Raw genomic sequence first — 21,403 nt, forward strand, 5'->3', positions numbered from 1 at the left:
TAGCTAGGGGCCAAAGGCATACTGCAAAGAACCTTAAGTAATGCCTACAGTGCATCGCATAAGGTCCACTGACAGTACTAACCCCCTACAGGTCTGGGGTTAAAAGAGGTTTGTTTTTTCCTCTTTCCTGAGTGGGAAAATAGTTTTGTTTTTTAAAATAACCTTTTTGTACTTGTGATTAGCAGAAGGGGAATTGCATCATGCCTTCATGTTAGTACAAGACCTTTGCAAGGTGGTTGATGAAAAAGGTGGCTAGAATTATGGCGGAAGTTCGTCCATCCCGGGAGATCGTGGACTTCGTAACGCCCAAGCCACACTCCCATAGTGTTGTGAAGTTACAAAGCAAGTTAGAAGAAAGCAGGAATGGACATATGTATAGCAATAGGTTTGGAGGGGGTAAAAAGGAAGATGGAAGAAAGAGAATATGAACAGAAATAAAGTAAAGGGAATACCAGGGGTTACAGCAAGGGTCGAAGGACACTGCAAAGAACCTTAAGTAACTACTATGCTATGAAGTGCACTGACAACACTATGGGGGTGTGGGGACAAAGGGACTGTAATTTAAATTTCACCTCATTCCAGATTCCTTAATTTCATCCAAGAACAAGCCTGGAAATGATCCTTTGTTGCAATCATGGAAAATAAAACCACCACATAAAAAGAGATCAACCACTTTTATTCTTATCCTTTATGAACAACGTTATGCATATATATACAAAAAATTAAGTGTTCAAGACGAAATGCGCTAGAGTTCATGGTTCCCTTTATCACAAGGAAATTGCAAAAAAAAAAAAAAAAAAAAAAAAAAAAAATTAGACCAGAGGGAAAGGTTGGGATCCTAACATCCTTTCTACCCTACAGCAAAACAAAGAAAACTAAAGCCTACAAACTGCATGTTTCTTGCTAATGGCATCTGTCCTACCTTACTAAACTGAGTGTCACCTGAAAAACAAAACTGTACATCATTCTGCTGCAAACTGAGTGCTTAAAGCTGTACAGTGTATAAACTTCTAAGATAAATGAACGCTGACATACAGAACCTGTAAGCAGAAGGTGAGAATAGGATTAAATGCCATACATAAAAGACAATGACACATGTGAATAAAAAAATATCACAACCAGTATGCATTTACTCTCTTTATTAAAAGCTTATAAAAACAATCAACATGATATATTTATATATAAATATATATACATACATATAATTCACTTATTCAAGTCCTGTGGAACATTCATATTAAAAAGTCATATATGGCACCATAGTTTGTTGTCCCTTCCGACTTACTGGTGTCTTAAAAGACGTAACAGTTAGAGTAGAGCTTTCAAGAACCATGTCATTTCAGCAATAGTATGATGTGCATTTATGGGAAGTACACTTCACATTTTTGCATCTCTTAGCCAGTTTTTTTTGTTAAATTCCTGTGCATAAGTTGTAGGGCATTGCAAAACATTTCATAAATTCAAATACATACAGTAATTAGAATTCAGTTTCATTAAAGATGGTCTATTAGCTAATATTAACTGAAATTCTGTGCCTTTAAATCATCCTATTATTAGTTCCCACTGAAATTCTGATTTTCATATGCAACAAAATATTAAAAAGTCCACAATTGTTTAAAATCTTCTGAAATCATTTATCAAGTGCTTTACTTCGTTCCCTTCCACTGAATGCATACACGAGCCACAAGGAGTGCTTATTTCACAAATCTGAGTTTGCAATGACTTTTTACAAGTCGGTGAAGGCTATAGTAAGATGATGTCCTATTCTAAGAATGAGAGCTCCTATTATTAATACCAATGAAGAGAGGAAAGTAAATATTCTAAAAGCTACTTCTACGTCTTTTAAATATTTCTACAACTTCAGTGAAAAGTGTAGTGAAATAGCATGAAAGGAAAACTGGCTCACAGACAGACCTCAAGAAACATTTGATTTTTCACCTTCACTGCAACAACAATATTACAATTTGCATAAGAAAAGAATAGTGATGTGCTTCAAGTTCCATATTCAATAACATATAATAATATACAGACCACATGGAAAGGAAATAAAGATGGAGCGAATGAAAACTAAGACCATTCCTCAAAAGTTCCCCTTCAAAGTCAGACCTAGCAGGAAGGCAGCCTACCAAATTAAAATAAATTTAATAAGGGCACTTAGAATAAAATTCTCTATCCTGACTAGACTAATGCAAATCACATTGAGCAGATCAAAACTTTTCACATTCAAATGAAAAGGCAATAAAGATACTTAAATCAGGTGACTATAAAGCTTTCTTCAACTTAAAAGCAAATAAATATTCATGTGTGAGAAAATCTGGGAGATAAGAAGAAATCCTATCTTGGATTTTAATACTGAGTCAAAACAGACAAGAGTAAAACAAAAGTTAATTTAAAGGCTCATGAATGATAAATCAAGAACTGCAAATATAATGAAAGCTTCTTAACACTTATGTTAATGAAGCAACCATCACTGTTAACATGGAAAAACAAGAATTAATAATCGATATTAAAAGAAACCCTCTCACTGTATGAAGACAGCATGTTTACTTCCACTGATCTCTATCTTCAGAAATAAACACAAAATTTAAAGGTCTTTATGACTTAAAAATTTACATAAACTATTTGCTCTTCAACAATAATTGCTTCAATATACAAAATATTTAAAAACTCACACAAAAGACTGAATATATCCAAAACATAACACTGAAATTACCCAAAATAAAAAAAAAGACAACCAACACAATTTTCCTTATTCATCTGAGATGTGGCAATCAAAAGTCATGACATACAAATCATACACAGGTCCTACAATTCTGAAAGCAACAACAACTGTTTCAAGATACAAAACATTTAAAAATTCACAAACAAAATACTGAATATATCTAGAACATAACACTGAAATTACTTTAAATCAAATAAGACAGAGATCAGATAAATTTAACAAACGGTAAATTGCCTGCAGCCGTTGCTTACCAATATTTCTTCCATTACTTCATCAAATATTCCTTACCACTTCTGTATTTTTTAAATTACTTTCATAATCAGTTACCAATAATATAAATGCAGTTTATAAAATTTTTGCTTAAAATCTGTTTGAATCTTGTACATAGCTTTTGACTATGGATGGATAAAAATCGCTGCCAATCAGCAACTGCCAATAACTCAATTGGTTTCCTTAGGTGTTATCTAGGAATGCATGAAATGCCTATGTGTAGGAAACTATAATGTTAAAAGCAGAAAAACACTAAAACACTAAAAAAATACACAAACTTAAAAAAAGCCATACACAACAGAAATACAATCACTAAAGCATTACCAACTGAAAATTTGAGCATTAAAACTTCACATATAAATAAAAAGGAGGGAAAAGACAGAGCAAGGACAACTTAAATTGGTAGCAAGTTTAAGGCAAATAAATGGAGCTAAATAAATTAAGGAACACATACCAAGAGATATTTCCCAAGAAGTAACGGGGCACACTGAGAGTATATAAACATGGCAGTATAAAATGAGTGACAATATGGATCCTGGGAGAAGCAAAGATTTAATGAATAAAAAAAAAAAATTCTGTAAAATACCCCATACACAACACTACAATATTTTAAGCATGTTCTATTTGATTTATTACGCAAGCCCTGCACAAAGACCAAGAGCCTGAAAGACTATTTTAACCTTTGAATAAAAGTAAAATTAAAATCATTTTTCTTTATTCCAGATCATGCATTACTAAGGACAAACAATTGAGACCCCTGAAAGATTACTATAATTTTATCAATTTAACCTCAATACTAACCTGTATTACAACATAAAAAAGTTTAACATTTTAATGCTGGCTCTGATCACACCACAAAGTGTCAGTGACCCTGGTATTGAGACATCTTATCACCTATGATCCTTCTCATATCAGAACTGCTGGCACCATTCAATATGAGTTTGGGTTCTCAGAATATTACGGAGAGAAGGTCAAACCTAATTTACATCCACCATCTTATTATGACTAGATAAGATTTACTGACCCTTATTGACATTTGCCAGTACTTGCAAGAAATTTTGGTTAATTAAAATGAAAATATTTTAATATCCCAGGAGGTCTCAAACCTGACGTGAAGCTAAGTACACTACAAAATACACAACACTGACCATTAAAAGGTAAACCAATGGTACCATAATCCAAATTAAAAATAAAAAACACACACAAAATAAATTAAACATACTTTGAGCCTACAAAAGGTGGTGCATTGCTTCTCCAACATAGCAAAGAATAATATCAATTAATAATCTTTTTATGATAGAAGATTAACAGTTCCTTACCAATGTAATAACTGTCTAAGATAATAAAAACACACCATACTGGACTCTCAGTTTTGGAATAATTCTGCAAAGCCTAAATTTCTATAAGCAATCGGTATCTGCATAATAAATTACTATTATGACTCGAAGATACTTGCCATAGAAAATTAAGTATAAATAGTACCTTTCAAACTAAATGCCTAAATCTTTTGCACAAATATTCTTATTTCAGAATAGTAACCTGTTATTTTAAAAATATTCTAAATTTTATGCTGCTGGTGATCAGAAAATAAAACTTTGTGTACCATACATACTCAGGTTAAACTAAATCATTAAATCACATTCAATAAAATCAAAATCCCTCTGTCCTGGCATACAACTAAAAACTCAAATACACAAGATTTAAAAGTTTTTTTTAATGGTAGCAGTAACCTTATTACATCAGAAATAAACCTACATGAAAACTATAACTTCTCACATATGTACAGAGTTCTTGAACTGCTTGTCATCATTATAAAAAAGTTGTTGTTGAAACGTTCATGGATGTTTCCTAGACTTTTGATAAAAATACAGTCCTTTTGGAGTGTGTAAAAGCAATTACTCTGGCAAAAAGATTCTAGATTAGAAAATGGAGACATCCTTAAAACGAGAAACTAACTAATAAAATGAGTTTCTTCACTAAATGAAAATGAAAAGTGACTTTTAAACATATGAGAATCTAATGGATAATAAAAAAACTAATCTGTTCTCATTTACACATCACACCGTGTCCTCTACACGCCTCGTCTATCCAGTCTTGCAGAAACTCTGACTACCACATGTGAGTTTCGCGGATTTCACCGATTATCACGTTAGCATTTTGCAGTGCCTGTAAGAGAAAAAACAAATTTAATCAGAGCAACAATTCTTACTTTCCATGTAATATCATACTTAAAATTATTTTCATAGAAAAAAAAATCATAATATGTAAGTACAATCCAGGCTTTGAATAACACAAAAAAGTGTAATCATGATAAAAATTCCTTCTCCACTTAATATCAAACTAAAATCTATTTTCAAACACACCACTCATAACGAAAACAATAGTCTTTGAATAACACAAAAAACTGTAATCACAGTGACACATCAATTCCTTCTTTCTCCTTAATGTCAAACTCAAAATTATTTTCATACTAACACAATCAAACGGAAGATAATCCAGACTTTGAATAATACAAAAAAAGGAGGATGCTATCACAGAAACAATTCCTTCTTTCTACTTAATATCAAACTCAAAACTATTACATGCAAACACAATCGTAATAAATATAATGAAAGTTTTGAATAATAAAAAACTATTAACCCTTTAACGCCGATTGGACATATTAAATGTCGATATAATTTGTCTGTTGGGTGCCGATTGGACGTATGGTAAGTCTATATAAAAAAAGTTTTTTTTAAAATTCGCGGAAAAATAGTTATAGGCCTACTAGGCGAAAACTTTTGAATTACGCGCCTTGGGGGATGCTGGGAGCTCATGGATCAAGGCACTGTTTTGTTTACAATCGTTACCCAGGCGCACATGCGTGAATTTCTTTCTTCTTGCACTAAAAAGTATCAGGGACACATCTCAGAAATTATTTTGTCACTGACATAATTTTTGCACTATTTTATATTAGCTGTTACATGAAGTATTATATATGAAAATGTGTGCAATTTAATGCAGAATACAACAAAAAACAACTCATGGTTGTAGCTTTTATCAGTTTTGAAATATTTTCATATAAATAACCATTGCCAAAATTTCAACCTTCGGTCAACTTTGACTCTACCGAAATGGTAGAAAAACGCAATTGTAAGCTAAAACTCTTATATTCTAGTAATATTCAATCATTTACCTTCATTTTGCAACAAATTGGAAGTCTCTACCACAATATTTAGATTTATGGTGAATTTATGAAAAAAACTTTTTACTTACGTCCATGCGGTAACTCTTCCTAAAAAATCATCAATTTTTTCGTCCAATTGTCGTAATATTTGCACCATTTTAAATTAGCCATTACATAAAGCTTTATATATGGAAATGTGCGCAATTTTATGTAAAATACAACTAAAAACAACCCATGGTTGTAGCTTTTATCAGTTTTGAAATATTTTCATATAAATAACGATAAGTGCTAAAATTTCAACCTTCGGTCAACTTTGACTCGACCAAAATGGTAAAAAAAACTCAATTGTAAGCTAAAACTCTCACATTCCAGTAATATTCAATCATTTACCTTTATTTTGCAACAAATTGGAAGTCTCTAACACAATATCTTGATTTATGGTGAATTTACGAAAAAAAAAAAAAAAAAAAATCCTTACGTCCGCGCGGTAACTCTTCCAAAAACAATCAGAAATTTTTTTTGTCCAATTGTCGTAATGTTTGCACCATTTTAAATTAGCTGTTACATAAAGTTTTATATATGAAAATGTGTGCAATTTCATGTAGAATACAACTAAAAACAACCCATGGTTGTAGCTTTTATCAGTTTTGAAATATGTGCCAAAATTTCAACCTTCGGTCAACTTTGACTCGACCGAAATGGTAGAAAAACGCAATTGTAAGCTAAAACTATTACATTCTAGTAATATTCAATCATTTACCTTTATTTTTCAATAAATTGGAAGTCTCTAGCACAATATTTCGATATACGGTGAATTTATGAAATAAACTTTTTCCTTACGTCTGCGCGGTAACTCTTCCAAAAAAATCATAAATTTTTTCGTCCGATTGTCGTAATGTTTGCACCTTTTTAAATTAGCCGTTACATAAAGTTTTATATATGAAAATATGTGCAACTTCATGGAGAATACAACATAAAACAAGCTATGGTTGCAGCTTTTATCAGTTTTGAAATATTTTCATATAAATAACGATAAATAGAAAAAATTCGTCCTTCGGTCAACTTTAACTCGACCGAAATAGTAAAAAAACTGTAATTGTAAGCTACAACACTTACAGTCTAGTAATATTCAATCAATTACCTTCATTTTGCAACAAATGGGAAGTCTCTGGCACAATATTTCGATTTATGGTGAAATTTTTAACTGCTTTTTTTTATGTCCGCATGTTACAAATTCATGCATCATTTTGTGATAATATTTTCTCTGTGTTGCCTTGATCGTTTTACAATGTGTTATATACCAAAATGATCGCAATTTAGTCTACAATACAACGAAGAAAAATTAACTAGTTAGCTTTAACCGTTTTGCTCACAGCACGATTTGTATACAATTATATATGAAATATTTTTCATGCTGTCATATATCCCAATATTTATATATGATATTTTTTTTCATTTCTGATGGTTGCATACTAATCATCAGGCAATGACAAAAAAAGGAGCCAAAAATGAACTTTTAATCTTGAAAACTAAGCGTGCTGTGATTTAAAAAAAAAAAATTTTCCCACTTCAGCGCTCCCTCGCGAACTCCGCCGGCATACAGGAGACGATTTTTAAAATACCACTTCGGCGTTTAAGGGTTAATGAATCTTTATTACAAAGTTTCTAGAAGAAAGGAATTTTATCAAGATTTACATTTACATAAAGTTAAATAGTACTTAAAATGGTAATGGAATATGAGTATGCCATATGTGCTGATTCAGCTAGCATCACAGCACCAGCAGTTAAGTTACTAACGATACCCACTTTCTACCTGACTGCATTTCAAAAGACTACAGTATGTCTGAGTACATGAAAAATAGTTTTGTACTGTACAAGACAAATGCACATCCAATACAGAGGTTGCCTCACAGATATAGCTATCCATGATCCATCTCATCAGGTCTACTACTGCATAACTGCCCTACATAAAAAATCCTCATACAGCACTCAAGATTTCAATCAGTTAACTTCAACACTATTTGGACACTGCAGGAGTTAAACTTGATTGACTGTTTTGTGAAAATTTTGCTATAGGCCTGGTATTGGGCACTTTCACCTATTCAGTGGTTAGAGAGAGAGAGAGAGAGAGAGAGAGAGAGAGAGAGAGAATAGATAGAGATAGAGAGAGAGAGAGAGAGAGAGAGAGAGAGAGAGAGAGAGAGAGAGAGAGAGAAATAAAAAATTGGGCACACCTAAGGGCCAATGGAATGCTACAGCCTTCAGAAGTGCTTCCTTTGCACATACAGCACAACCCCACTACTGGGACAGTACATTTACCTTCAACATTTCTGCGGCCTCTTTTCTACGGAGGGCAATTTCTGGAGATTCCGACAGGAAACTGTCTATTTCATCGGTACGGTACAGGTGTTTTACCAGTTCGCTCTGGAGATTGTCCTTGACATAATTAACTAAGAAGTGCATAACAGCCTTGGGGACCATATCCTGGATGCTTTTCCGAACAATGTAAAAGTAACTCTTGATAAGCCGTTCTGGAATGCAAAGTAATCCAAGTTTCAATGAAACTATTATTGTCAATTAATAGAGAACCAAGCATCTGCAGAATCACAGAGAACTCCTCTGAAACTGGAAAACTAAGTCAAAGAAGCTAGACAACTAAGTGAGAGAAGACCATGAGACAAATAAAATACAAAAGGCAGTCACAATTTGCTAAAGTTGACAGTCTGGGATTTCTCATCTGATCCACTTGTTTATAATGCAACACTACTTTTGTCTGATTTTAATAAAACTATAAGAAAAATGCAAAATTCCTGACAGTTTTCAGGATTATCTGAAAACATTTTAGGATTTCAGATAGATCAATTTTTGTAAATTCTAAAATATTTTTACAAGAACCCCAACTTGTGATATTTAAATATAAATGAAAATATAACTTATATGAAAATCAAGAACTAGAAAGTTAACTCAATGAAATTACCAAATTCTGACAAGGAGAGTTCTTACAGGAAAACATAAATATTTACATGTTAATCAGGTATCTAATTCTCCGGCAGGATACTACTACTGTATTACACCATGAAACCTTTGTATTTAGGAATGCCATAATATAACTGTTTTAGTCTGGTCTTCATTGCATTTAATATCGTAAAATTTTTCTGTCATGTTAATATGTTGCAGTTCTTTTTTTTAATTAAAAAATAATATAGAAAAGCATTTCAATGAAAACAACAAAGTAGATTATGAGTTTAATATGAGATATGAAAACATCCAGTGCATGTTTTCCTGAGAATTAATAACATACACATCTCTTTTCAAGATGATGAAAACTACTAAAATAATTAATTTTCAGTCACTCTTTCACAAGTTAAGCAAATGACAATAAACTATATACAGCTTAAGACAGAAAATGTATTCAGAAAATCAAATTACAGTGGAAAAAATTTTGTGGCCAAAACTCTTCCAAAATAATGGCATCAGACTCACCTATAACCTCACAGTCCTTGGTCTCCCGTTCCGTGAGTTTCCGCGTCTGCTGTATGGGGACTTCCGGCAGGAGATTCACCGGCTTCTGTGGAGACAGGATGCCACCCTCAGGTTGTGTTGGGATCGTCTGTTCGACCTGTCAATGCACACCACACCCACACAAGGGGACTAATAAGCAACAAGCAACTAGTAGGCTGAAGAGGATGAATAATTAAAATTCTGTCCATGTGGAAAGAGCAGTAAGCAGTGCAGGTTAAGAGATTAAACAGCTAAATAAGTGAAAAAAAGTGGTTAAGGTCTAAAGCGATATGAGGCCAACATAATTCTACTGATATGCAGTCATTAGGAATCTCTCAATTTTCAACTAATATACTAAAGACAATGCACAGCTAAAAGTGCGTGACGTTACAGAGGCAGGAATTCTACTGGATCATGAAACTATTGAAGTACGAAACATATTGTCGGCACAAAGTTTCACTAAGCCTTGCTTATGACTACTTTCTGTAAAACAAAAACATTATGGCACTTTTTATGATGGCAAAATAGGTCCATACATAATCAGCATCATAAATTTGTGCAGGTACTTCTCATTCTTCATTATGTTGGCTTCCATCAACATCATATGGAATAACACGCTGTTTCCAAAGTGTTATGCTGGAAAAAGATCCTTAAGCCTATTTGTAGATCAAAATGCTCATCTGGTGCACTATAGCTAGACTTCGTCAGTGTGGTATCTCACTGATTGAATGAAAAAACTGTGTGATAAGCAGTTTATGATGCCAATGCATAACCTAATCCCACTTTCCTCACCTTCAGTATAAAACTGCATAAGGCATAAGTAAACAACCATTTTCCAATACGTATTCTATGCTACATCCAAAGTATAGAAATTACAAACAACTGCTTAAATACCAAATGGAAACTGAGTGGAAATGAAATACCGAGCCTCCAAAGAGTACATTACTATTAAATATTATTGTTATTAATATTGCTATTATTAAGTTAACTTATTATTATTATTATATTTTGTTAAAGAGGATGGCAGCATTAGTGGAATTGATTTTATGTATGGTCTTTTCAATCCTTATTATTTTCTTCTCATCAGGGCTGATATTTGCTAATAGCTAATAGCTGGCCAATGTTCATGTTCTGGTTAAGGAAATGGCTTCAAAAAATATTAATTTATTCATATGAAAACTAAAAGTGACCTGATCATGAAAAACAATCTAGCCCCTGTGGTGCAAGACCCTCTCAAGAAAACTAATGTTGTCTCCCAATACAAATGCCCTGGCACCTACATTGGTATAACAACTATGTGATTTTCCAAGAATATGTCCTTCCATGCTCAGGAAGGTGCCATCCTAAATCATGCTAAAAACATCCATAATATCAGGATAACCCAAAAGGACATACAGTGGACCCCACTCCAATCAGTTCAAGCCCACCCTTGCTTGAAAATGAACAGAAGATATGGTTGGAAACATTGGAATTCTGCTACGCTCTTAGACAACGATGAAGAGTAGTCTACACATGAGAACAAATCCTGATTTCCAGATTACAATTTGTGAACTCTACAGCGATTATACACCACTTTTAGTTATCATATGAATAAATTAATATCTTTAAAAGCCATTTCCTTAACCAGACCATGAACATTGGCCAGCTATTAGCAAATATCAGCCCTGATGAGAAGAAAACAATAAGACGAATTGAAAAGCATATATAAAATCATTTCTACTGATGCTGCCATCCTCTTTAACAAAACATGTTTGAGAGAGGGTCTCCTGCTTTCATATCATTATTATTATTATTATTATTATTATTATTACAGTGGGACCCCCTTATTCACATTCTCCAGATTCTCAGATTTCTCTCTGGACCATATCTACCCATTATTCGCAGAAAATTCACCTATTCGCAGTATTTTTCTATAAAAAATATCCAAAATTCCTTTTTTTTTATAAATTTCATCATAAAATGCACTTTTTGTGATAAAACTATTAAAAAATCCATGTATACAAATTTTTGGTGGGTTTTTCTTGAGTTTTAACTAACAAAATAGGCAGTTTTCAGCGTTTTTATGGGGGTTCCAACTATTCACAGGGGGTCTGGTGCACATCTCCCACAAATATGAGAGGACCACTGTATACTGTTAAAAAGAATGGCAGAATTAAGCGAGTTGATTTTATATATTGTTTTTTCTATTTTCCTTACAATTCGCTTCTCAGGCTCAGCGATGTTTCTGAGTAACTGACCAATATTCATATTGGGAATTTTCAAAAATCATAAATGCTGAAGGTAATCTTTTATTGGAACAGGATATCAGGTCCAGGTCAAGCAGGGGTCGTCATCAGTGCTGGTATTATTCCGTAGGCGTAGTTCAGTTCGGTGCCGGGTTCGTCTTCGGTTTAGGGGCTGGTATTGGTGCTGGTATAGCTGGTATATCTGGTATTACGTAACGTTTCGACCTTCTCGCAGGTCATCCTCGGACGAGTCGTTTGAAGAGACTGTAGCAAGGAAGTCTGTGGGGCGGTATTTATAGCGGCTCGGACCTAGAGTTGCATTCTCATTGGTCGGGCAGGTCTTGGACGAAGTCGTGGATCTCGCCTCGAAGGTCTCGGGGATTCTCTCGTGCGTTGTATTATTATTATCATTATTATTATTATTATTATTATCATTATTATTATTATTATTATTATCATTATCATTATTAATTAGTAGTAGTTTAACCAGACCGCTGAGCTGACTTTCAGCTCTCATAGGGCTGTCACAAAAGATTTAAATAAAATAATTACCAAGTCTAGGACTGAGGCAAAGCTCTGGAATCAAACAGTTCACTCAGTGCGATGACAAGTGAAAACTAAACTTAAAATTGCAACAACAAATACATGTACACATATCCATACATAAGTACATAAAAAATAAAATTAGAATAAGCTAATGACCTAAGCATTTTTATATTTTTATAATTCACTTATAGTGTGTGTATATATATATATATATATATATATATATATATATATATATATATATATATATATATATATATATATATATATATATATTTCTTTTGTTTCAAAAGTCATTGTTATCAATTCTATATAATTTTTCTTTGTGCAAAAGTGTTCAACCAAATTTTTATCACTATGTACTTACATATGCTAAGTTTTCTCTGATTACATTAGTACTTATATCTTTTGGATCAAGTATTCCTTTTCCATGTCTCGGTGGTTTAACATGGGTACCACTTTTTTTTTATTAAATCTGTAAGTCTTTCCAACCACCACAGAACTTTGTGTTTTGTTGGATGATAATTTGATTTAGGTATTCCTTTATCTGCAGCATTTTTTATGAAATCAACAAGAAACTTTATTGTTTTGCTATGATCTTTTATATATTCAAATGGTGAATTATTCCTTGTGTGGAGTTCGCACCATTCTCAATCTGCTTCATAAATGTTATTGTGAGCAAGATGCTAGGCAGGATTGTTTTGTATTAAAGATAATCCCTGGTTTCCATTCTTGGTGGGGTGCTGATAAGCAAAACCCGCCATTGACCAAAACTCAGCGATTTATGATGCATATGGCATCGAGTTTCAGTTAATGGTGCTGATAACTGGTTAATGGCACCAATAGCTGGTTAATGTGGCCTGTTAGGTATGTTATGCCGCTATAACTTTATTATCAGCACCTTATGGCACCGATAACCGAAACTGCCTGTCAAGGCACCATAAATCGCCAATTTTATAGCGCTAGACAGGCGCCATTAACCGAGTCCACCGATATCAGGGAGACTGGCTGTAATGAAATTGACACTGGGAAATGATCACTGGTATGCAAGTCATCACCTGGATTCCAATCCAATCTGTCCACTATGCTTGTTGTACACAGAGTTAAGTCTGTGGAAAATGTTCGATGTGTTTTTGAAAAATATTTGCTAATTTTGTTATCATTTATACAGCACATGTCATTTGAATCTATGAATTCTTCTATTTTATTTCTTACTCCATTAGGGTTTGTACAATAACAATCCCCATATCAGGTTGTGAGTATTAACCCTTAATGGACAGATATACTCACGAGTAGTAATTACAGGGTATGCGTGGTTGACAGATTTACTCATGGTGTGAAACAATATTACGCACCATCTGTTTTGGGGGAATTGGGAGGGAAAGAGATGCCATTACTTCTATAGCCCATAAATTCACTAATGGCAACTTTTAGACACTAAAATCAAGAAGCAGTTAGCTCATGAGCTAGTTGTGATCTTGACTCCAAGGGAGTATGTATGCCACCCCCCCCCCCCCCCTCTCTCTCTCTCTCTCTCTCTCTCTCTCTCTCTCTCTCTCAAGACAATAATTTTATATTTGCTCATAAATATACTAAGGGGTTGCTATTAGCTCTTATCTTTTAAGATAGCATGGAAGTTTTAATTGTAATTTCACAAAGAAAAGTGCAAAGAAATATTAGGAAAATCATGTATGATCCAAGAGTTACTGCATCTTCGATCTTGGTAAATCTATGTATAATCCAAGAGTTACTGCATCTTCGATCTTGGTAAATCTATGTATAATCCAAGAGTTACTGCATCTTCGATCTTGGTAAATCTAAGTAAATATTTTACAACAAAGAGGGTCAAATTTTTTACTGATTTTAGGTCTTATCTGTTCTGATATTGTATCAGCAGTAATCATAATTTTACAGAAAAAATTTATTTCTTAGAAAAAACATGAATAACTTGTTAAAATTTACAACTGTCTTGTAAAAGAGGCCCCACAAGGGGTTGCAAATAATTATTTTCAACTTCTAGTAGAAGCTAGAGAAAATTTTCTTAAGACTTTTTCTTACACCACGTGCATTTACATATTACGTATACCTCTTTCCTTTGATATGTTTTTTTTATTTATTTGGCTGACCTCAAAGATTACTCTGCATAGGGTGCTGCATAATGAATTTTTATCCCCACTCTTAAGGGTTAAAACCACCTACTATTAATGTAAGTTCTTTGGCATTGTCAAGCAAATCCTTAAGCTGATCAATGTCAATTTTCATTGGGTTGGTTGTATAAATCATAAATTACATAATTATAATTTTTTATTTGTATTTTAGTACTACTTGATATTTGTAAGTCCATAAGGTTTACAGGTACTTTGTCATAAACCACTTTTCTATGTACATATATGGTTGTACCTAAATTTCCTTCTAAGGTATATTTCCCTATTGTTGACATAGTTTTGTTGACATGGAAACAAAATAAGCACTGGTTTATATTCTTTTAGCAATCGTATTTCTCCAAAGTGCAATCTGGTCTGTAGACCATATACATTCCATTGTATAACAGTACAGCTATTGAAAATGTTTTGTTATAGCAGTCCAATTTTGCTTGCTTTTTTTCTCATCAGCTTGGATTTTTACTAATTATTTACTTATGACATTCATTTGTTTTTCTTTATAATATATTACATTTTCAATGCACATGCATCCTTTTCATGAGTACTCAAATCAGCGGTTTCTTTTTTTCTGTATTTCATAAAATTTCTTACAATTTTTGTTAAACCACATTTTGGGATGTTTTTGTTATCATTGCACAATTCAGTGAAACAGTGACTACATCCACATGCATTATCACACATTTCTTGTTTCATTTGTTCTTGTACCAATTATTGGTGATGGAGTAATCTCTTCTCCCTTGACATAATCATTGTTATGTATATCTATGATATGAGTCTCTTCCCCTTCTTCATTGTTTTGTATATCTGCATCCACAGGTTTTACTACATATTATGGCCTTGAAACACAAATGAAATTTCTTCTTCTTCTTCTTATTATTATTATTATTATTATTATTTTGGGTCTACCACAGTTATCCTATTCGACTGGGTGGTTTTTATAGTGTGGGGTTCCAGTTGCATCCTGCCTTCTTAGGAGTCCACTACTTTTCTCCCTGTGTGTGGTGTTTTTAGGAGCACACTCTTCTGCGTGAGTCCTGGCTCTAGTACTTCGGCATCTAGTTTTTCCAAGTTTCTTCTCAAGAGATCTTGGGATCATGCCTAGTGTTCCTATGATTATGGGTACAATTTCCAAAATATCCCATATCTTCCTTATTTCTATTTTCAGGTCCTGATACTTATCAGTCCTCTCTCTCTCTCTCTCTCTTTTCTACTCTGGTGTCCCATGGTATTATGACATCAATGAGCGATACTTTCCTCTTGATTTTGAAAATCAATGTCACGTCTGGTCTAGTGGCACTTATCACCCTATCTGTTCTGATACCATAGTCCCAGAGGATCTTTGCTTGGCCGTTTTCTATAATTCCTTCAGGTTGGTGTTTGTACCACTTATTACTGAAAGGTAGCTGGTCTTTCTTGCACAGGCTCCAGTGGAGGGTTTTTCCTACTGAATTGTGCCTCTTTTTATATTGGTTCTGTGCAAGTGCCGGAGATTCGCTTGCTATGTGGTTTACGGTCTCGTTTTTCATATTACACTTCCTGCATATGGGCGAGATGTTATTTTCATCTATCGTTTTTGGACATATCTGGTTCTTTATGGCCTGGTCTTGTGCCACAGTTAGCATTCCTTCTGTTTCTTTCTTGAGTTCTCCCCTCTGTAGCCATTCCATATTTCATCGATGGTAGTTCTTTAGTCTCTCTCATGTACTGTACGTGCACTGATTTGTTGTGCCACTCCTCTGCTGTTTGTATATTCTGGGTCTTCGTCTACTTTTAGTCCCTCTTCCCATGCACTCCTTAGCCACTCGTCTTTACTGGTTTTCAGATATTACCCCAGTGCTCTGTGCTTGATGTTGACGCAGTCCTCTAAGCTTAATAGCCCTTTCCTCCTTCCTTTCGTGTTATGTATAATCTCTGTATTTGCTCTTGGGTGTAGTGCTTTGTGTATTGTCCTGCATTTCCTAGTTTCCTGGTCTACGGAGCGGAGTTCAGCCTTCGTAAACTCCACTACTCCTGCACTATACCTGATTACTGGTACTGCCCATGTGTTTATGACTTTCATCACATTTCTGGTGTTGAGTTTTGACTTGAGTATCGCCTTAAGTCTCTGCACATATTCTTTCCTTCATCTCTTGGAGTTTTATATCCTCTCCTTCTATTATTCCCAGCCATTTGTATTCCTGTTTCATCTGTTTGATACTATTCCCATCTGGTAGATTTATCCCTTCAGTTCTTGTTACTTTGCCTTTTTGTATGTTGACCGAGGGCCTGTTTTTCTATTCCAAACTCCATCATGATGTCCCCAGATACAATTCTTAAAGTCTGGATTAGGATATCTGTTTCCTTGATGCTCTTACCACACAGCTTGATGTTCCCCATGAACATCATAGTTAATTCTATTGTCTCCTTTCTTGAGTTGGTACCCAGCATCCATATTCTGTAGTACTTTTGTCATGGGAATCATAGCTACTACAAAGAGTAGTGGGGACAGTGAGCTGCCTTGAAAAACAAAAAAAAAAAAAAAAATTCCCTCTCCCTGATATTCCAGATTTTGTAAGTGCTGTATTCCAGTTGCAACTGTATTTTTGAGGGAGCTGGTGGTGTTTTCCTCTGCCCTCTATATTTTCAAGCATTCTATTAGCCATGTGTGTGGTATCATGTCGAATGCTTTTTTGAAGTCAATCCATCCATGCAGCCTTCTGTTGGCAGGGGTGGCGTTTGTATCCTCTAAGCAGTTGTATAGCCTTTCACTGATGATACCTGTTAGTAACTTCCACATTACTGGTAGGCAGGTGACCTGTAGTTCCTTGCTTTATTTCCCTTGTTCTTGTCTTTTTGTACTAAGTATGTTCTCCCTGTGGTCATCCATTTGGGTGCATGGAGGGTAGGGCCTTGAAGTTTTTGAGCCAGTATCCATGGACTTTCTCGGGGCCTGGGGCTTTCAAGTTGGGCATTTCCTTTAGTTGGTGTCTGACTGTTTCCGTCATGATCTCGGTGACCCTTTGTTTTATTCTCCCCATTTTTCCTGCCTTGACTTCCTGGAGCCATGTTGCATGTTTGTTGTGTCATACCAGATTGCTCCATATTTTCCCAGAGTCTCTTACTCAGTTCTGCTGCAGGAATTTCCTGGTTGTCTTCCCCTCTTAGCTGGCTGTATAGTCTTTTCTGGTTGATTTAGAAAAGTTTATTCTGTTGGTATCCTTTGCTCCGGTTCATGTACTGTTGGATCTTATGTGCTTTGGCTTTAAGCCTCTGTTTTGTATCTTCTATTGTGTTATTTAGACCCTTCTCCTGTACTTTGTATTTCTTATTCAGCTCCTCCCTTGTTTTCTTGCTTCTTAGCCTCTTTTCTACCACCTCTTTCAGTTTGATTGATTAATTGTATCTATTAAAACTGGCATCACAACATCTAGGTCACTGACACCGAAATAAATTTAAATAAGAAAAAATTTAATTTAAAATAAATTTCATATAAAAAATTAAAATATACAGTGGACCCCTCGTATTCACATTCTCCGCATTCGCAGACTCACACATTCACAGATTTCTCTCTGGAACATTTCCCCATATTATTCGCAGAAAATTCGCCTAATCGCAGTATTTTTCTGAGAAATTTCCACAAATTCCTAACACTTTTTTTATCAATTTCATCATAAAATGCACTTTTTGTGATAACTATTAAAAAAACCAGGTGTACAAATAGTGGGGTTTTCTTGAGTTTTAACTAACAAAATAAGAGGTTTTAAGCATTTTTATAGGGGTTCCAACTATTCACGGGGGGCCTGGTGCTTAAGCATTCCCCTGCAAATACAGGGGGACCACTGTATATGTATATAAATATATTTGCTCATATATATAAATTTTTACATAGATATTCTATGTATAATCTAAATTTTGTTGAGGAGGCCCACCTCCCATGTAACTGCTCTATACTATTACAATCCTTTCCGAGAATTATAGTTAGAATAAAATTACCTTCTCTGTCACATCCCCAAGACAGGAACCTATGTCTCAAATTCCCAAGTCTGGGACATTCAACCACCAAATGTCTCACAGTCAAGGGCACAGTACAGTTATTGCAAAATGGAGGATTTTCATGGGACATCAAGAACCCATGAGTGAGTCTTGTATGCCCAATCCTCAATCTACACAACTCGTTTCATGTCTCCTTGGCATATACGGATATGACCAAGAAGACACTGATGACGTGATACTGCACATTTTTTTATTTGTTAAAATATCCTCCCACTGGTACTGCCAACAATTTTTTATTCTCTGACCAACTAGAGAATATAAATCCCGATGTGGTAGTGGGCATCTTGTGGGTTCTCGGGAGCTGACAGCCGACTTTGCAAGTTGGTCAACTTTCTCATTCCCAACCATCCCACCATGGGAAGGCACCCAACAGAACTTTACTTCTTTCCCTCTTCTTTTCAGTAAAAGCAGCCATTCCAATATATCTAAAATCAGAGGGTTTAACTAGTTAAAAGATTCCAATGACTGATGAACACTTCTTGAGTCACAATACATATATAAAATTATTTTCATTCCGAATTAAAATTTCCATTAAAGCCTTTGAAATTGCATATAGTTCTGCTGTAAAAATTGATGCAACAAACGATAACCTGCCGCTTCTCTCTATATCAGGGAAGGCTACACCAAAGCCAATGCCAGCATCTGACTTTGAGCCATCTGTGAAAACTGCAGTAGAGATATCATGTTGCAAGGAACGTTCTAAAAATATTGACCGCATGGCCTAACTAGACAATTTTGTCTTGGTAAAATTTAAATATCTACCGAATTTTACCTCTGGAAAGTTCCACGGGGGCCTAACTGAATATTTTGCTGGTAAAATCTCGATTCTTGGCATGTTTAGTTCACTGACAAAAAAATTTACTCTAAAAGTGAATGGATGAGGTTGCTTGGGGTGATTTTCATATAACTGCCAATGCCTTTCCTTTCTCATACAAACACTGGTTAAAGATTTAGGTAGCCTCTGGAATCTATACCAGCTCTGAACCAGCAGACGCATGTAATGATGATCTAGCGGCACCTCACCAGCATCTACAAGCATGCTCTTGGTATGAGATGATTTAAATGTTCCTGTACACAACCATATTCCTCTATGATGAATTGAGTTGAGCATTTTAGGGCTATTTGGCTTCGCAGAAGTATACACTTCACACCCATAACTTAATTCTGAAAAGACAAAGGCTTTATATAATCTCACCATCTAAGTTCAGTCTGCACCCCACGAGGTGTGAGACAGGATTTTCATAAAATTCTTTGCTTTCAAGCATTTTGCCTTAATATATTTCAGATGTGGAATTCAGGTCAGCTTGCTATCAAAAATCAAACGAAGAAACCTTGTTTCACCAACACATGGAATTCTCTGCCTATGAATGAATAGATCTGGATCAGGATGGATTCCCCTTATACGACAAAAGTGCATAGTTACTGTTTTACTAGCAGAAAATCTAAAACCATTAAGCTCAGCCCACTTTACTATATTATCAATGCAGAGCTGAAGGCAGCGTTCAGCCACTGCCATCCTTGATGTTGCAAAGGAAATTGACAGGTTGTCAACAAAAAGAGTATGTTATATCTGGGGAATTATTTTGGAAACTCCATTAATTGCCAAGGTGAACAAGGTTACACTTAAAACACTTCCTTGTGGTACTAATTCTTCTTGATTGAGTACATCTGACATTGTTGTTCCAACCTGAACCTGATATAACCTATTAAAAAAAAAAAAAAAAAAAAAGCCTTAATAAAGAGGGGCAAATTGCCTCTCAGGTTACATTCATAAAGGACCCTCAAAATGTTACATCTCCATGTTGTAAAATAAGCCTTCTTTAGATCAAAGAAAACATTGATGTGATGCAGCTTGTCGGCAAGGGCTTCACATATTGAAGATTCCATTCGAACCAATACTTCAGTTGTGGAGTGCACTTCGAAAACCACACTGAGCACTCATCAAATATTTACCTCTTTCTATGTACCACATCAAGTGTGTGCTCACCATTTTTTCCATGATCTTACACAAACAAGATGTCAATGCAATAGGACGATAATTTTCCATCTTGAATGGATCTTTTCCAGGTTTCACGAATGACAGTAATCTTAACATCTCCCAAAGCTTGGGGAAGATATGTTCTCAGTAAATTCTGTTAACTCTTTCATATCCGCTTAGTTTTGAGCACTGTGTCCCCAGATATCCAAGGTATCTGGGAGCGCTCGACAGTGCGAAAAAATAATTATATGGAAAATTCAGCGAAAATATAAATTTAATGCCAACAATGTTCATTTTCTGTCCTTTTTTTTCTAAATGTTAGTATTTTATGGTGGAATAGTTCAGAATAAGAGTCCCAGCCCTCTAAATACGAAAAAATGCGAGTTATTTAACAAAAAACAAAAAAACCTTTACTTATTTTTATATTTTCATTCGTAACCCCAAAACTATGAAAGTCGGGCAAATGAATTATTTTTAATGAGAAAGCCAATAAAATACTCTAAATATCGACATACAAATCAACGGAAAACAAATAAGTCCAGTGGTGAAAAAATTGATAGAAAAGAGGGTAAGAAACAGAGCGCAGTACAGGGATTTGAGAATGTGCAGTACAGAAACTACTTTGCTGGCGTATTGATACCCGAGATACACGGTCCAAGGTATGATCTAGCCTATGGAAATCGCTACTTGTCCGAAAAAAAAAAAATGCCCCTACCACGCGCACGAAAAATTACGGTAAATTTTACGTACTGCTACGTCAGTTGGATAGATAGGGGATAGAGTATTTTTACGCACTATTAC

At 34.7% G+C, this 21,403-nt stretch overlaps 1 protein-coding gene across 1 annotated transcript in view; it reads right to left on the reverse strand.

The window, feature by feature from the left end:
- Positions 1 to 655: 655 nt before the first annotated feature.
- LOC135224506 (dynamin-1-like protein) overlaps positions 656 to 21,403 on the reverse strand; it is a gene marked incomplete in the record, with an annotated part of 557,230 nt that continues 536,482 nt past the window's right edge. The window contains 3 exon segments of the mRNA XM_064263535.1: positions 656 to 5,158; positions 8,478 to 8,689; positions 9,642 to 9,777. Of these exon segments, the coding sequence (XP_064119605.1) occupies positions 5,102 to 5,158; positions 8,478 to 8,689; positions 9,642 to 9,777 (405 nt within the window).

The sequence above is a fragment of the Macrobrachium nipponense genome, chromosome 12 (assembly GCF_015104395.2).
Source record: "Macrobrachium nipponense isolate FS-2020 chromosome 12, ASM1510439v2, whole genome shotgun sequence".
In the NCBI taxonomy this organism is placed as follows: Eukaryota; Metazoa; Arthropoda; class Malacostraca; order Decapoda; family Palaemonidae; genus Macrobrachium; species Macrobrachium nipponense.